This window comes from Stegostoma tigrinum, chromosome 17 (genome assembly GCF_030684315.1).
Source record: "Stegostoma tigrinum isolate sSteTig4 chromosome 17, sSteTig4.hap1, whole genome shotgun sequence".
NCBI lineage: Eukaryota > Metazoa > Chordata > Chondrichthyes > Orectolobiformes > Stegostomatidae > Stegostoma > Stegostoma tigrinum.
Window position 1 is genome coordinate 1,212,902 of NC_081370.1, and position 18,817 is coordinate 1,231,718.

An 18,817-nucleotide genomic window follows, 5' to 3' on the forward strand; every position below is an offset into this window, starting at 1 on the left:
TCAATAGAATGTGTATTGTCAGCATACATTCTGATGTATTCAAAGATTAGAGTGCTTTATTGAGCTCAGTGCATTTGGTTCTTGAAAGATGGAGAAACTGGGAATTTTCCATGTTCTTCCCTGACAGCTATAAACTATCAGTTCTCTTGACCGCCTTATAAATCATTTTTTATGTGATTGTTAACGCAGATAGAGTACATTGCACTTGAAATAAAATGGCAGGATTTTATCGCACATTAAACTCCTGCAGGCTGAAAGGGAAATCTTGAGTGAGAGGTAATTTATAAGAAACGGCTAAGGAATTGGAAAAAGAGAAACCTGCATTCTTAAACTTGTGAATGACACTGTTTATGACCCAGTGACACTGAACCTGTCAAGATGCATGGTTTCCAAGCACAATACTGATTCCCTTCCCAGTCCATGCTGGATATTTTGAGGATAGGATTCCATCTCAGTTGGGGTGCAGTGAACGGGAAGGTAAATAAGTTAGGGGGGGGTGCAGTACTGCACTGCCTATCTAGCATCAACACCAAAGTCAGACTTTACCCCTCTGTGTAGCAGTCATTTTCTTTAACATGCAGTTGTTTGTGTGAGAACTGAGGATGTTGTCATTATCAACAGGTTACTGAACCCCAAAGCTGAAGTGATGACCATTAAAGGTTACTGGCCCGTGGCTCTATCTGTACATATTAGCCCATTACCTTGACTATTTCAGATTACCCCAACATTGCATTTGCCGGTTCTCCCTTGCAATTTGCCATGAATTGTAACCCCTCGTGAAGAATTTTACTGATGCAACCCCATCATTGACTGCATCATCCAGTTGCCATGATTGAAGTGCTGGCAATCAATTTGACATTGGAAGGCTTCACTGTCATGTATACTCTGTACATATCCTGTGTCCATTGCAGACATTTCCAGCATGTCTTTTCGGTGACACGCAAACAAACAGTCATAATTTCTTCTGTTCGATGTTTTAACCAAGCAAGTAGATGCGGTCAGTAAGGTTCAAAACTAGTTTACAAAAGGCAACCAAATTGTTTATCTTCTGATCAGAAGAATTTCCCATCCCCTCCAACAACACACGCATGTCACATGCACAAATGTACACAGACGTACACACTTGTGCACGTACACACACATGTCAACAAACCATAATGCATTTTTTTTAAATAGTCAGCCTTATTTAGATCATCACTGATGAACATGTGTAGTTGTGCTGTCGCTTTAAACAGTTCATATTTTACTCCAGGTCACATCTGCATTTAACTAAGTTAAATTTATTGAGTGGGGGGTCTTAATGGATTCTATTAGACAGGACTAAGTGTTGGGAATTTGAGCTGCATTGCTGAATTTGTTCGAAGTTAGCTGTGCTTCTGGCTTGTTGCACATAGCCCAGGCTCAGCCTCTGTGAATTTTTATATTGTTATTAATCAACTGCAGGCCCCTCGGAATGCTGTGTCTGTTAAAATCTTATGCCTTCTGCAACAAGAGGAGCCTGTGGGATTAAATAATACCCTGGGAATGTCAGACTCAAGGGGGTTGTAAAACATTAATTAGGCTCATGTTGGCAGCTGATTTAATTTCACTAACTACTTGAGGCTTGTCCCAGTTAACTTTCTTGCAGGGTCGAGTAATCACAAGGAGAGCTTTCATTGCTGTTCCAGAAGTTGCATTTCATGTTGCTGACACTGCTGTTTCTTTCCTTGACAATTCCACCATTTTATGAATGAAATTATACGGAGGGTGGAATTAATCCCCTCGTCCCTTATTTGCCATCAGATGTTCCGCTCCAAGGGAGCGCAGATGAAAGTCACCACTGTCATCCCAATTCACTGAAAGCATGGAATTAGCCCAGGGATATTCAAATAAGTTTGACATATCGCAATGCAGTCCAATGCCTTGACGAGTAAAAATGAATCAACATTTTCTAGCTTAGCTTGACTGCACTGTTAAAACAGACAGTTTCTTGATGTGCCTTACTGATTATCCTGTCTCGATAGTGTGTATTAATAGAGCTACACTCTCTTGTGAGTGAGCAGCTTTCTTATACAGAACTGCTATAGATACAGAGGATGAAAAGCGAGGATTTCTTATTTCGAGTATAACAGTCCTAAGCTGCAGTTCCACATGAGCTGATGTCACTGTGACATTGCTTTTTTTTTTCTCTTGAACTCAGTAGGTATATTTGAGAGTAAAGGTATAATTCCCCTTTGCACTACACTTGCCCTCTCCCCAACATTTGGTCTTTAATGTTTAATAATGCACATTTTAACTTCACTGTCCGTGCTCCCTGACCACCACTCCCACCCACCAAACAAAAGTTACTTTTGGTCGGGGCTTCTGTTGCCAAGAAAGTAGACTTTCCAGGATTCCTTCATCAGGAGTTGGATCTCTAGGGAATTCCCTTGCAGTTTCCCGTTTGGCGAATGTAGTGGAAGATTGGTAAATAGTAGGACATGCAGAGTCCATGCCCGCTCTAACATTCCTGACCATGTCCAAGAGTTTGACAAGATATTGTGGCCTTAATTTCAGCACCTTATCCCACTGCTTTTATCCGTTCTTTAAAAGAGCAAATTATTGAATAGTTGATCTTTTGCACTAGTGAGGGCATACTTTTCCGGGATTGTATTCTGCAAACTTAAAACAATGATCGGTGTTCTCTCACTTGAGAGTTTCTTTTTCCGAGGTAAGTTCACTATTTGTGGACTGGAGCAGAATGTTTTCCTCAGCGAATAATTCAGTGATTTTCAAGCTCCAAATATCTCCATAAGTGAGACACTTTTTCCTGTCAGAAAGTGCCTTTTGATGTATCAATTATAGAAGAAATCTTGGTGCCTCTGCACAGGACTTGTGGAATTCTTTAGATTCACTTTTTTTTAGTTTTCCTTTAAGGCAAATAAGGCAACAGTGGAACGCATAAACCCTACTACAATCTGATAAAGAGTACAGGGTTTATTTTATAGAGCTGTGAGGAATTTCATTTAATTAGCAAACCAAAGAATGTAGCTGCCTTTAAAGTCACAGGTAATGGGTTTATTCAGCGAAACCATTCAAGAGACGAGGGATCAATTCTTGTGCCATGAAAAGGTGAGAACCATCTGTTAGACTGTCCAGAAGGTGGGAATCATCCTTTACACCGTTCAAAAGATGGGAATCATCCCATTACTTGCAGCGGAAAGAAATCTTCCTTTGTGACAACATATGCTTTGGAAACCCCTCCAGTACAGCACTACTTAGAAGCAACATTGTTACACTGCAGACTTGCCACAGTTTAAAAGTAAGGAGAGTAAAGTGACATTGAGGTACTGCAGGAATAAAAGCGTTTACACAAAGGAAATAATCACATTCGGGCAACATGGCAGCATTAATAATGTTGCTAGGCAGATTTAACTTCAGGTATTGATCAAGTAGAATACAGATTTGTACGTCTTGAAGAAGACGGTTCTTAAGATAGAGAATTGTTTTCAAACGAGACAGTAAATCAGAAGCTAAACAAGAAAATACAGTTCTGTATTCAACTGGGATGATAGCTATATTATACTTTGACAAGGCATAAAAGAAGTAACAGGCATTTTTGATGATGTTCTGCAAGTTTTTGAAAATTAATTCAACCTCAAACTAAATAAGACTTTTGGAAGAACCGGATTTAACAGAAGAATTGAACAATCAGGGAATCTGTAAATAATTTCATTAATAATCGAGAGTTAGTAGAAAAATGTTATTAGGGAGCTAGTCAGAATGTAGGCGAGACAGAATTGTTGTTGGAATTACCGATGATTATTTTTTAGATTTATTCCAGTCCAAAGGAGACTTAACTTTGAGGAAAGTCTTTCGGATGGTGCGTAAAACTGTCATCTGGAAACAACACAACTCAATCATGAGAGGAGAGGGTCAACTTATCACAGGAGATCAGTCAGTTCTTAAGCTAACTAAGGCCTAAAGACACACTGAAGGAGCCAGTATTGAAAATGGGTCATACAGCAGGTACTACAAGTCTGCCTCACTGGTATGGAGCAAGGAAACTTGGAGGCATAAGCAATATCCAGATATTAGAAAAGGACGCTTCATCTGCAAAACAACAGGTCACTCCCAAATGACATGTAGAAGTAGGAGATTGTTATAGGGAAGCAAAAGTTCCAGTAGTTACTCTCAAAAGTAGGTTAATGAGGCAGAACAGGTTACAATGGAAGAAAAGCCAATGTATTCCTAGAGAAGTATATGATCCACATATACCCTTTTAGCAATAAGATATGGATGCCAATAAAGATGTCACTAAATTTATGCTTGATAAAGGATCAAGTCACCGCACTATCAAATAGGATACATGGCTGAAAGAAACACTGTTGATAGCCCACAACAGTGCAATTAGGTGATCCAGGAGGTAAAGTTCTCAAGGTTAAAGGAATGCTACCAGAACACAACAACACAAGTGTTGTCAGATAGTAGAAAATGTATGCATATTTCACACTCAAGAATTCTCACTGGAGCATAAATGCATGTCGTAACCTCAGTGTTCTGAGGATGGAGGAAGGAATTGAACTAATTCCGTTCAATAGACAACAGGCCAAAGGTCGTGGAACTACTGGTCACGGAAAGGTAAGGTAGTGAAAAATTGAGCAGTGAATATCCAGAATAAGATTTCAGAAGGCTGCATAGACTTGTAGCAGAACCCCAAAAGAAGTCAGAATTGAGGTTAGCTATGTTGTCAGAAAATAATTGTTTTATAATGTCATTAATGTCGGACTAAAGAGGTGACTGAAATGCTTTTTATACCTTTCCACCCTAAAGAAAACCCAGGCTGCAAGACTTAATAAAGTCGGCAAGGAAGCGCAAAAGTTGTGAGCAGTATACCACACTTGCACTTACTCATGCATCTTTAATTGAAGTTACTCCGACTTTAACACAGCTTGTGGAACAAATCATTACCATTGACTCGAATCTGATATCTGATGCTCGGAAGGTGCAAGCTCAGAAAGGACATTTCATTTCTTCACTTTCCAAGGAGGAGTAATCAGTTCCAGTTACAGAGATCACGGCAGATCAGCAACAGTCCTGCGGCAGCTTGCTTGACAAAGTGACATAGTGGTTTCATCAATAAAGCAATGACAGAGAGTAAACGCAAACGTCCGACATACTCTATAAGTTGAATTACAGAGTCTGCATGCTTCACCACATTTGAGGAAGAATTTGTATACTCTGGTTGAAGAGAGGCTGTTTGTAGTTGCATGGAAATTACCAGTGAAATGGGATGACAAAAATGCAGATCCAGGCCACAGTCAAAAAGAAATGTCCTCGTTCACAGATCCGGAATTTTGGGAAAACAAACTTCCAATAGAGCAGCCATCCTGATTATAGGAATTCATGAAATTAAGCATTCTCCTCCTGTTGGAATTGAGCGAGTACCTAGTTCAATAGAAAAGATGTCCTCTGCAATGGAATTTCATGGCCCTACAGGCAAGATCATAAAGCATAAAAACTGAAAGAACTGCAGATGCTGTAAATCAGAAACAAAAACAGAAGTTGCTGGAAAAGCTGAGCAGGTCTGACAGCATCTGTGAAGAGAAATCAGAGTTGGCATTTTGGGTCCGGTGACCCTTCCTCAGAACTTTCACAGGTGCTGCCAGACCTGCTAAGCTTATCCAAGATCATATAGCAGTTGCCTGTTTCATCTGTAAAGGCATCCTGCACAAAGGATTTCCAAGACCTAAAGCATCCTTTGGTTTAAAGGTACTGTAAAGACCTCGTACTGGTAATCAAGTCAAAGACCTAAGATACCTCCAAGTCTGAGGAGAACTGGTTTTTGCATTGTCGTGAAACCAGACCCCCCAAAATTTCTGAGATTAGTGGCTTGGGGGAGACATATTGGTGATAAATGCACTTATATACGTAAATGTTAATTCATAAACGCATGTTTGCATAAGAATGGAAATAAAGTATAGAGGGAGAGGTTGTGTAAGGTGTTAGGCTCTGAAATTGTTACATGTTATGTACTGTTTGACATGATGCTGACATACAGACTGGAGGAGGAAAACACCTCTGAATCTCGAAGGAGGTAGGCCTACTATTTGGAACTCCTTAACAATCCTATTTAGAATGCCTTTCATTTCAATGTAAGTTGGACCTAATTTTACAGAAATGGACCAGCTGAAGGTGAGAGCAGAGTGGAAATTGGAAGTGAAATTGATCAACTTTTCCAATCCTGGGTGAGGAAGGGAAGGAGCACTGATGACATTGATATACTAGGGGAAAAGTTGTAGGTCAGGGCCAGAGTAGGACTGGAACAAGGAATGTTCTACATACCCCACAAAGAGACAGGCATGACTGGGACCCATTAGTGTACTCTTGGCCATGCCTTTGACCCTGTGGAAAGCAAGAGGAGTTAAAGGAAAAGTTGTTCAGAGCCAGAACAAGTTTGGCCCAGCAGAGGAGGGTGGTGGTGGATGGGAACAGTTCAGGCCACTTTACCAAGAAGAAATGGAGATCACGGAGAACAACCAGATGGATTGCACATCCGTGGTGAAGAGATGGTGGTTGGAACCTGCAAGCTGGAAATTCTGAAATGGGTGTATAGCATTAGAAGACGTAGATGGGGAGGGACTGGACAAGAGGAGAAAAAAAATTGAGTTGAGATATGAAGAAATGGGCTCTGTGGGCAGAAACATCCTGCCTTCCACTCCACAAGTATTCTACGCAACTTTGCAACAGCGGAGAGAGATTCTTTACTAACAAGGAATCAAAGGTTATCAGGAGCAGGCAGAATGTGGAGTTATGGCCTCAATCAAATCAAGCATGATCTTATTGATTGGCAGAGCGGGCTTGAAGTGCTGAATGACTGTCTCCTGCTCCTAATTCATATGTTGATAAGGTTTCAAATTGGATTCTGATGTACACCCACTTGTAGAATAATTGGATTTGCTTTAGATGTTGACTGATATTGCTAACTTACTGCTGACCCAGTAACAATTTCAACCAATTACCCCTCCACCGACGCCCTCATCCGCCTAGCCGAACTCGTCCTCACCCTCAACAACTTCTCTTTTGACTCCTCCCACTTCCTACAGACTAAAGGGGTGGCCATGGGCACCCGTATGGGCCCTAGCTATGCCTGCCTCTTTGTAGGTTACGTGGAACAGTCCCTCTTCCGCACCTCTTCCTCCGGTACATTGATGACTGTATCGGCGCCGCTTCTTGCTCCCCAGAGGAGCTCGAACAGTTCATCCACTTCACCAACACCTTCCACCCCAACCTTCAGTTCACCTGGGCCATCTCCAGCACATCCCTCACCTTCCTGAACCTCTGTCTCCATCTCAGGCAACCAGCTTGTAACTAACGTCCATTTCAAGCCCACCGACTCCCAGAGCTACCTAGAATACACCTCCTCCCACCCACCCTCCTGCAAAAATTCCATCCCCTATTCCCAATTCCTCCGCCTCCGCCGCATCTGCTCCCACGATAAGACATTCCACTCCCGCACAACCCAGATGTCCAAGTTCTTCAAGGACCGCAACTTTCCCCCCACAGTGATCGAGAACGCCCTTGACCACATCTCCCGTATTTCCCGCAACACATCCCTCACACCCCGCCCCCGCCACAACCGCCCAAAGAGGGTCGCCCTCGTTCTCACACACCACCCCACCAACCTCCGGATACAACGCATCATCCTCCGACACTTCCGCCATCTACAATCCGACCCCACCACCCAAGACATTTTTCCATCCCCACCCCTGTCTGCTTTCCGGAGAGACCACTCTCTCCATGACTCCCTTGTTCGCTCCACACTGCCCTCCAACCCCACCACACCCGGCACCTTCCCCTGCAACCGCAAGAAATGCTACACTTGCTCCCACACCTCCTCCCTCACCCCTATCCCAGGCCCCAAGATGACATTCCACATTAAGCAGAGGTTCACCTGCACATCTGCCAATGTGGTATACTGCATCCACTGTACCCGGTGTGGCTCCCTCTACATTGGGGAAACCAAGCGGAGGCTTGGGGACCGCTTTGCAGAACACCTCCGCTCAGTTCGCAACAAACAACTGCACCTCCCAGTCGCAAACCATTTCCACTCCCCCTCCAATTCTTAAGATGACATGTCCATCATGGGCCTCCTGCACTGCCACAATGATGCCACCCGAAGGTTGCAGGAACAGCAACTCATATTCCGCCTGGGAACCCTGCAGCCTAATGGTATCAATGTGGACTTCATCAGTTTCAAAATCTCCCCTTCCCCCACCGCATCCCTAAACCAGCCCAGTTCGTCCCCTCCCCCCACTGCACCACACAACCAGCCCAGCTCTTGCCCTCCACCCACTGCATCCCAAAACCAGTCCAACCTGTCTCTGCCTCCCTAACCTGTTCTTCCTCTCACCCATCCCTTCCTCCCACCCCAAGCTGCACCCCCATCTACCTACTAACCTCATCCCACCTCCTTGACCTGTCCATCTTCCCTGGACTGACCTATCCCCTCCCTACCTCCCCACCTATACTCTCTCCACCTATCTTCTTTTCTCTCCATCTTCGGTCCGCCTCCCCCTCTCTCCCTATTTATTCCAGAACCCTCACCCCATCCCCCTCTCTGATGAAGGATCTAGGCCCGAAACGTCAGCTTTTGTGCTCCTGAGATGCTGCTTGGCCTGCTGTGTTCATCCAGCCTCACATTTTATTATCTTGGATTCTCCAGCATCTGCAGTTCCCATTATCTCTCAACCAATTACCATCTGACTTACCAACCCTAACGCAGTACCAACCTGTTACTGCTTGACTTTGGTGGAACCTTATAACAGTGCCAATCTGTTTGTGCGTGTGGCTGGCTGACTGACTTGGCAACAGTGCCAACCTGTTATTGTGTGACTTACTGAATCTGCAATAGTTTGAGCTATTACTGTGATTGACTAACCACAATTGCCCAGTTCTTGACAAAAATTAGTGTGCAGTAACACAAACTTACTGCTCAACCAGTGTGCAGTTCACCTTTAAGCACACTATGATTGGCAATTATCAATCAAATTTTGCATATCAGAATGTACGTATTTGAGACTATTTGAAGCCTGATATTGTGCAACACAGGTCTGAAGGAGGACCTTACGTACTGCAGGTTTTTTTTAAATTAATTCACAGGATGAGGGCGTCTCTGGCGAGGACAGCATTTTATTGTCCATCCCTAATTGCCCAGAGGGCAGTTAAGAGCCAACCACATTGCTGTTCGTCTGGAGTAACGTGTAGGCCTGACAGGGTAAGGATGACAGTTTCCTTCCCTAAAGGACATTAGTGAAACAGATGAGTTTTTCCAACGATTGACAATAGATTCATAGTCATCGTTAGACTCTTAATTCCAGATATTTATTGAATTCACATTCCACCATCTGCCATGGCAGGATTTGAACCTATGTCCCCAGAACATTATCTGTGTCTTTGGATTAACAGTCCAGCAATAACACTACTCGGCCCTCACCTCCTCATATTGGGAAATTATAATGCAAACAGAATGGGCTGATCATTGTAAGGAGCAATCTTCTGGTTTCCCAGTGTAACCATTCCCGCTTGGTGAAGCTTTCTCCTTTGAGACCTATTCATAAAAATGTCACTACTACTTTCTGTAATGCAGGATTAGAGTTATTAGTATGAGTATCAATCATTTATGTCATTCACCTATACAATAATCATTCCAGATCACAAGCCAGCTCCATTCTGGCTGCTACATTCAGTTTGATCACTTTGAACCTTGTGAAAAGGATGAGGGATTGGAACCTGACACTACACTGTGTTAACCATGGCTTAGTGGTAACGTTCTCCCATTGGAGTCAGAGTTCAAGCCCTCCTGCAAAGACTTAAGAGCAAGACTGAGGCTGGTACAAAACTGGCACTGTTGATTTGCTGTCCTTTCAATGAGATGTCACTTAAATTGAGGCCTGCTCTACCTTCAGATGTTCTCCAGTGTGTTCTAGCCCATATTTAAGCCCGAGCCAACGTTGTTAAAACAGATAACTGGTCATTTCCACCTTGCTGTTTGTGTGCCAATTAACTGACTCATCTCTCTACGTTACAACAAAGGTGACACATCAAGAGTATTTTTAGACTTCAGTGTACCCCACAACTGCCTTAAAATGTAAAAAGCCACTATATATGTAGAAGTTCTTTCTGTGATGTACAGTAAGAAAAAAGAGCGTTGAAGTTGAAGGTGCTGTGCCAGGATGAAGATGTTGCTGCTTATCACTGAAACTCTAGTGTCTGGGATCTAAACAAACAGACCTAATGCCACCTGTTCCCAGGAGCCTGCAGTTTGATTCCTGATCATTCTAGTCTTTCCCCTCTGCATTTGAAAGATGAATTTTCTTTAATCTAATTGTGGAGCATGTAGTCACTCTGCCAAAGTGAATTCCCCCTGATATTCTGATACAACAAGAAGGATGATGCCACATTCTGTGTGAATATGTGACCTCTGCTGAATAATTTTCAGGCTACCACTCCCATTTTAAATGATCGCAGATGACCTTATGCTTGCAGCGTTTCCAGTGAGAAGGATTGGGATCTACACAGGGTCAGCACTGGCCTAGTAAATAGCCCTGCCTGAATTCGGAAGGACGAAGCATCCCTATGCAATAGGGCTGCAAGCTGCCTTTTATTAGTGGGGATCTTGAAGATATGGGTCACTGTTTGTTGAAGCACCCTTTACCCTCAAGGAGCAAAGTACACGGTTAAATTTTGCTGTTCCACCTTCATCTGATTGGTGGCTGTTTTACTCAGAAAACTTCACAACTAAGTGGTGTCCTTTCCAAATGGTAGTTTTTCTGGGTTATAGTTATTGCAATATGCATGGATTCATTTGGTGAGGTGAGGCACACCACAACAAAAGCATTTCATCCATCAACACCTTGTCCAACCTATTGACTTTGCTGTATGCTTCCATAACTGACAGTCAACATTTGCCATGTACTTTGTGTGCTTATCATGCCAGCTTGGATCATGTTGTCATATCTACAGATTGAAGTGAAATTAGGTATTTTTACAATCAGCCTTGTCACACTTGCTGTAGTCTGATAGGAACCTGCAGGGAACCATTAGAATCTTTTCATTTCGTAGGAAAGTGAGTCCAGCTGTTGCTTTCTAAGCAGGAATTCAGTTGGATAAAGATTGTTCCAGTTAGAATGAAGGACACTGAGAAATCGAATCAGTTTCCCCGTGACAATCTACAAATCATTGATCTAAAGCATCCCTTCCGCATCAGGGCTTTTGCCTGTTCTTATCAAGACTCTTTGTTCTTACTGTTCCATCATTCAGCTAATTATTAAGAGACTCTGCTCCATTGTTCTTTTTCAATCCCTCTGCCTGTGACCGAGAAATGGCTTCCCAAGTGTCACTGTCTCTTCAAACAGTAACTGCTGACCTGGATTGATGACTGCAGGGATGGTATTGAATCATTCATCCTGGCAATAGCCCTGTCTAACCTTCCATTGATTTTAATGTTGCCTTCTACAGCTGTCCTGTCTGGAAACTATGAGTTTGCTAATTCTACCTTGGGTATTTGGAAGGTTTTCAAATATATGTGGAACTGTGGAGGAGAATATTTCAGCATCTACATGTAAAATTCAATCACAGTGAAGAGATACGGCAGTTCACATAGAGAAAGGTGAAGCAAATAAAATAGTTTCTCCTTATCTTCACATCAGTCTTTCAGTACCAGGATGTGTATGGTTTCCCATATGCACTCATCTCTAGCTGGGTGCAGGAGAGGAGGGTGAATTGAAATTTTACCATTTGTGTCATCAGATGATCTGACCCAATGTGCAGTATTATTTTTGAGTTCTGAACACTGCACTTCAGGAAGAAGTAAATTGGTCTTGGTGGAGTGAAAGTTCATCAGAATGATAAGGGGACTCAGAGGATGGGGTGCATTGTGCATGGTTTGTAAATTGAGAAGTGACTTGCTTGAGGTGCTTAATCTGATAAAAGGGTTTGGCAGGGTCCATGAGAGAAATTGGTGGGCACAATGGTGGCTCAGTGGTTAACACTGCTGTCTCAGAGCACCAGGCACCCAGATTCGATTCAAGCCTCAGGGAACTGTCTGTGTAGAGTTTGCACATTCTCCCTGTGTCTGCGTGGATTTCCTCCAGGTGCTCCGGTTTCCTCCAACAGGTTGAGTGGATTGGCCATGCTAAATTGCCTTGTAGTGTCCAGGGTTGTGCAGGCAAGGGAGATGGAGTCAGGGGAGTGGGTCTGGGTGGGATGCTGTTTGGTAGGTCGGCACAGACCCAATGGGCTGAACAGCCTTTTTCCACACTGCAGGGATTCTATGAAATCAAGAACAGAGGGGCAAAATCTTAATGACATTCGAGCTAAGCTTGAGAAAAATCACAAGAGACTGTAGAAATTTGAAACACTCCCCAGAATGCTTTGCTGGGTCATTCGAAGCTTTCAAGATTGGGATTGTTTTCTTTTTGTGGAGGAAGAAGGTAAGTGCTGGGTGCTAGAAAGGAATTGAGGTTGGCTTTGACCATAATTTAAAAGGATAACAGAGCAGGCCCAAGGGGCTCAATTCCTATTCCTACACAAGCAATGTATACTGTAGCCTGCATTAGTGAAATCTTGTATTTGCTTTGTGTATCAATCTGACAGCATACTTGGAGAACAGGTTTAAATTTGTAGCCATTCATGTTGGCTTCAGTCTACGCCCAGTTGTTAAACATAAACTGTTCACCTTACCAGGTACTGAATGTCCCTCAAAGCCCACGACCAACCTGTCAGGGAAGGAGAACCTGACTGCCTGTAATCATGTTCATGTCCAGTGCATTATGTCCGAAAGGACCTTGAATGAATGTGTGTGTACAAATTCAACCCCTCGGAGCTGCTCTGCTGTTTTGATTAAATTGTAATTGATTCACACTTCAGAGCCATTTTAGCGCCTAGGCTACCTATCCAATAATGTTCCTGCACAGCAAGTACAAGTATGTAATAAGAACACCTTACTCATGCTTATTCTCAGGCTGATGTACTTTTGTTCTTTTCTTTCCAGAGCTGAAACGCTTCCTACATCCTCTACAGGTAAGGATGACAAACTTTCATTGCTTTGTGAGGTTCTTTTATAGACCTTTATTTGAGACATATTAAATATAGCTAATCATTTTAAATGACCCGTGCCATTACTCCTGTTCTGCTAACATTTAGCGTGTCTTTTGCAACAGCCATGTTATCACTGTCCCTTTTCCCTATGTTGCTGCCAGTACTAGTGTATGCCTTACGGAATGGCACCAATCCCAATCCATTCTTCACCATACTGTGCCACTAGCACGGGGAAAATTGCTTCTCTTGATGTATCTACAAAACTGTAATGTCACAAACATTTGAATATCATCATTTGCTTTGTATTGGGTCATTAACAGTAGACATATCAATTTCATAATCCTGATGTAGCACAGACCCTGCTGGATGATGCTGGTGAATCACTCACTCTATTATGTCAGTGCAATGGGTGCAATTTATTGCACAGTGCCTGTGATTATAACTTAAGCAATCATGTCACCAATACTGGCCTATTGATTACCCTGCACTGTCATCAACACTGGAGTGGCCCTTAGTCTGCGTTGTCACCAACTGGAGTTCGATTTTATTCATTCACAGGGAGTGACCCACACTTGAAAAAGTGACATTTGTTGTACTTTTTTTTTCACTTGAGATAAACTGGGCATAGTTCAATATCAACAACATTGCTGCGGACCTGGAGTTGAGTGTAGACCAGATTGGGTAGGGTTGGCAAATTTCCTTTCCTAAAAGAGATTTGTGAACCCAATATAATTTTGAAATCAAAAGATTTAGTTAAGCGTGGTAACCATTTCTGAATCAAGGTTTCTTTTTATTCCAGATGCTTTTAATCACCTGAATTCAAATTCTTTGACTCCTGATGGGGGATTTGAACTCATATATCTGTGGATCATTAATCCAGGCTTCTGGAATACTGACTACAGAACAATGGTTACTTTGCTGCCATATCCCAATTCTCTGGCATTGTTGGCACTAATGTGAACCTGACCCTGTTGTATCTGTAGTACTGGAATGTCTTTAATCCTGAAATATCATTGTCAGCTGTATCTTTTAACAGTAGAATATTCATTTTACTGTGTGCCTGTTGCACAATGAAGATAGCACTTTTTTTTGATAGTGCTGCACCCACTGTATGGGGTGTAATTTGTTGTGCTGGGTCAGTGATTTGAAATATAACTTAGCCTGCTGCATCAGTAGCACTGACAAATCTGTGGCCATTGCTCTGTCTGTGATGCTTTTCATTCAGTTGCAGTGAAAACAGATCACTTAATGTAATCTCAAGCGCAGTGTCAATACAGTACTACTATTGTGTAAATAACACTAATTTACTTAGATACATTCAAACTTGCTAGTTGAGAGAACTTCATGAAGTATTAAAAGGCAGAGGTGTCTGTGGAAACCATTAAGTCAAACACCAGTAATTTCTTTACTACCTAGTTTTAACGACAGGCTATCTTGGCAGAACTGCTGATTCTAGAAGCCTTATGCTGATTTTTACAGCTAACGTCTTATGTTCCAAGCATTAATTTGCCCACAATTCCATTAAAATGTGCAACAAAGTTGTTCTTGCTTAAAAGACATCTTGCCAAAGCTTTCCATCTTGCACTAGTCAGGACAAACACAAGAATGTCAAATTTCTCACAAACGCAAAAATTTGCAATACTGGAGGAAAGAGTATTGATGGGCTGGCACTGACTCTGACTGGCCGAGTTGTTGCCATTGGAAAAAGCAACAAGAATCTTTCAGGCTGTCTAAGCTTCTATGTACTTCAGGAAAGAAGCAAGGTTTGAAGATATTTATTTTGGGTGTGAATTATAAAGAGACACTGGATAGGCTGGACCTTTTTTCACTACAGTGTAAGAGCTTGGGCACAACCTTCGAGAGGTTTATAAAATCACAAGGGGTGTAGATAGTGGGTAGGAGATTTGAAGACTAGGGGCACATTTTTAGGCTGAGAAGAGAAAGACTTAAAAAAAGAGACTTCAGGGCAATTTTTTTAAACAGAATGGTTTGTGTGTGGAATGAACTTCCAGAGGAATGGTGGACACGGTGTAGTTAGAACATTTAAAAGACTTTTGAAGAAGTACGTGAATAAGAAGTATTTGAAGGGATATAGGCCAAGCATAGGCAGGTGGCTCTACTTTAGTTTGGAATTATGATTAGCAAGAATTGGTTAGACAGATAGGTCTGTTTCTATGCTGTATGACTCTAAGACTTAATGTTCCTTTTTGTTGGCAGAAAATGGGCATACTCTGGATGTGAGTTTCCTCGCTGAGCTGGAAGGTTAGTTTTCAGACACTTCGTCACCATTCTAGGTAACATCATCAGTGAGCCTCCGATGAAGCACTGGTGTTATGTCCCGTTTTCTATTTATTTGTTTAGAAAGCGGGACATAACACCAGAGCTTCATCGGAGGCTCACTGATGATGTTACCTAGAATGGTGATGAAACGTCTGAAAACTAACCTTCCAGCTCAGTGAGCAAACTCACATCCAGAACCTCAACCTGAGCTACAAATCTTCTCAAAACATGGGCATACTCTGTCTGCATGTACATTGCTTTTAAAACACATAAATAAACCATATGACAAGCACGACTGTTGATTACAAATTGCTTGTTAATGTAGCTGTTGGCACCTTAAAACTTGTTCAGCAAGCGCTGCCCTTGCCCAGAAAGATATTTAACAGTGGATGTCTTGTTTTGATTTGATTGCATCGGTTTTCTATTCATTTTGCTCCAAAGTTTAAACTATTAGATGTTTGATGCATCTTTTATAGCATGGAGGAAACATGGCACAGAGTGAAAAGAAAAAGATCAGTTCAGGTTGGCCCAAGTCACCATGAAACGTTTAAAGACACATGCTCACAGCTGTGAAATAAAGGCATTTCCTTGCATCTTCAGATGTTTGTAATGGATATCACATCTTTGGCTCAGGTGTTCAGTTCCTAACCAGCATCTGAAACCAATTTCTTTCAGCAGCTCCATTCTCATTGCTGTCAGATTGAAGCTCATAACCAAAGAGATGTTTCAATTTCTGTTTGCCAACTCCCAGGATTGGGAATGAAAATTTCGGCAAATATCCAGACTGTGTCTCAAATGCTTCATAAACCCTGCAAATAGCTACAGCGCTGATGTGCCTCACTACGTCGATCTTAGTTCCTTATCTGCTTTTGAATTTCTGAAAGGCCCATCAATTTCAGTCTTAAATGAATTTGAATTGTTGAGTATCAGAACCCTTTGAAAGAGATCATTCTAAAGATTCACCATTGTTTCCAAGAAGACATTTCTAATCTCACTCCTTTGTGAGTCAACTGGTAAAATGTTGTTCTCCCGTTTGTATTTAAAGTGAATAGCCTCATACTATCCTACATTCTATTCCATCTGCTGCCTGGTTTTCCAGTTACATGAACTGTTCATCTCTCTTTGTGCTCTCCTTACAATTTATATTCTCACCTATCTTTGCGACAACAGCAAACTTAGATATGTTACTCTTGGCCTGTTTATCTCGGCCATCGGTATGGATTGTAAATAGCTGAAAGCCCAGCACTGATCCTTGTCGTGCTCCATTTGTCACAACCTGCCAACTTGAAAATGCCTCATTAATCCCAACTCTCTGCTTTCCTTAAATAACCCTCCAGCCATACGAGTATGTTGCCACCAACTCCATGAAACCAAATCAATATGGTACCGACACCGGCCGACTCTTTGCGAGCTCTCTGCATCAGATCTTATTCTCAAATTTCTTACGACTGTTCTGCACTTTTAAACCTAAATTCTAAGTTGATTAATAAATTTTGATCTTGCTTTGTACACCTCCTGTGCAGCCGTAACCTTGTATGCCTCTCCCTGTCTAAGCCCCCATGATCTGTATGTGCTTGTTTGCTATGATTGACCTGTACTGCTCACAAAACAAAACTTTTCACTGTACTTGGGCGCATGTGACTACAGTAGATCAAATCAAATCAAATCCTGCATACTAGCTTTTTGCATGGCACCTTGTAAAATAGCTTTTCGAAGTGTAAATGTGCTACATCTACTGATTCCCCTTTATCTATCCTACCGGTTACATCCTCAAAAAAACATCAGAATTAAATTTGCCAATTACAGTTTCCCTTCGTACACTCATGTTGGCTGTGTCTGAATATGTTATGGATTTTCTGTTATTATTAAGATTTCCTTTGTAATAGATTCTAGCACTTGCCCAGGCTAAACTGGTGTGAAATTTTCTGTTTTTGCCCTCCTTTCTTTATTGCACACCAGTATTACAATTACAAACTTCTAATCCTCAGAGCTTTTAAATTTGGAGAAAATTTTAGAAAACCATATCTCATGAAGTTTATTTTTCAGAAATCTGGAATGTAGATCTTCTCATCCTGGGGATTTATTCCCCTCAGTCCCATAAATTCCCCTGATATATTTTACTTAATTTATTGCTTACTTTAATTGTCATGTTTTGTTAAATTCATTCAAATGATGCGGACATTACTGGCCAGGCCAGCATTTATTGCCCCTTCTAATTGCTCTGCAATGGCTAGATTCCCTCTTGTCAGGGATGGTTATTGCCTGGCATTTGTGAGATGCTAGTGTTACTTGCAACTTGACAATCCAAACGTGGATATTGCCTAGAAACTTACTCCAAATAGAAGTAGACTGCTTCAGTGTACGAGGAGTTGCAAATGATGCTCAAGATTATGCAACCATTGGTAAACACCCCCACCTCATGATGGAGGGAAGGTCATTGATGAAATTGTTGACGAAGGTGGGTGCCAGGACACTACCCTGAGAAAGTCCTGCAGAATTGGCCTGAGATGAGGTATCCGACCTCCAACAACCACAAGCATCTTCCTATATGCCAGGTATGATTCCACCAGCAGAGAGATTCCCCCATTTTCCATCCACCGCTGTCTTGCTCGGTTCTTTGATGGCATACTTAGTTAATTGCGGCCTTAATGTTAAGGGCAGTCACTCTAACCTCTGCTCTTCGGTTCACATTTGAAGCTCAGTACTGCACTGGAGTGTTAGCCTCGATTTGGTGTTTGTGTTCTGGAGTGGAACTTGAGCCCACCGTCTTCTCATTCAGAATTGAGACTACTGTACTGTACCAAAGCAAGTATTAAATGGCACCTCTTCATATTATTAGTTGCTGTGGTATTTGAATTTTACTTGTAAATTAGTAAATTACAAAGTGAGTTTAAAGAAGTAACTGAAGCAGGTGCTTCAGATGTACTTTTCTGCACTGGTTCAATCCCAAATTCTCTTGACTGGGTCTTGTTGCTTGGCTCAGACCCATCAGTCTGTCAGCTCCCATTGCACATTTGGGCATGGCAGGATTGTCAGACATGAATAGTCAGAGACAGTGAGCGACTTGTCAGCCTGTAGCAGGATTTTGACAGGTCCTGGACAAGCACAGCTCAGTTGAATGATTCCCAATTGTGTCAGCGATTGACAGTATAATTATCATTCTATCTTCTTAGCCTGCACCTAATTGTGGAGGCGTTTGAGAAAAGCAATCAATTCCTGCTAACTCCACCAAGAACAGGAATATACTGAATCCTCCAGTTTGCGGGAGGGAGCTGTGATATTTCATTAGACAAAATTGTGAAAACTGAACTATGATTGTCCATTTGGTACTGTGTAGAATATGCATCCATGCTACTAGTTTATAATTTTAATGTAGCAATTCAATTTTAAAATTCTTTTCTAACATCTCTGATGTTCAGTTTTAATAACCACACTTTTTGTATCATTGTAGCACATCTAATGTGGCAAAAAACAAATT

At 42.0% G+C, this 18,817-nt stretch overlaps 1 protein-coding gene across 3 annotated transcripts in view; it reads left to right on the plus strand.

Annotated features, from left to right (window-relative positions):
- The window catches only part of dgkza (diacylglycerol kinase, zeta a), a 616,491-nt gene that overhangs the window by 534,957 nt on the left and 62,717 nt on the right, over nucleotides 1-18,817 (plus strand). For all 3 annotated transcript variants that reach the window (XM_059651884.1, XM_059651885.1, XM_059651883.1), the window contains one exon: nucleotides 13,013-13,041. In XM_059651884.1, coding sequence (XP_059507867.1) covers nucleotides 13,013-13,041 — 29 coding nt within the window. The remainder of the gene's footprint in view (nucleotides 1-13,012; nucleotides 13,042-18,817) is intronic.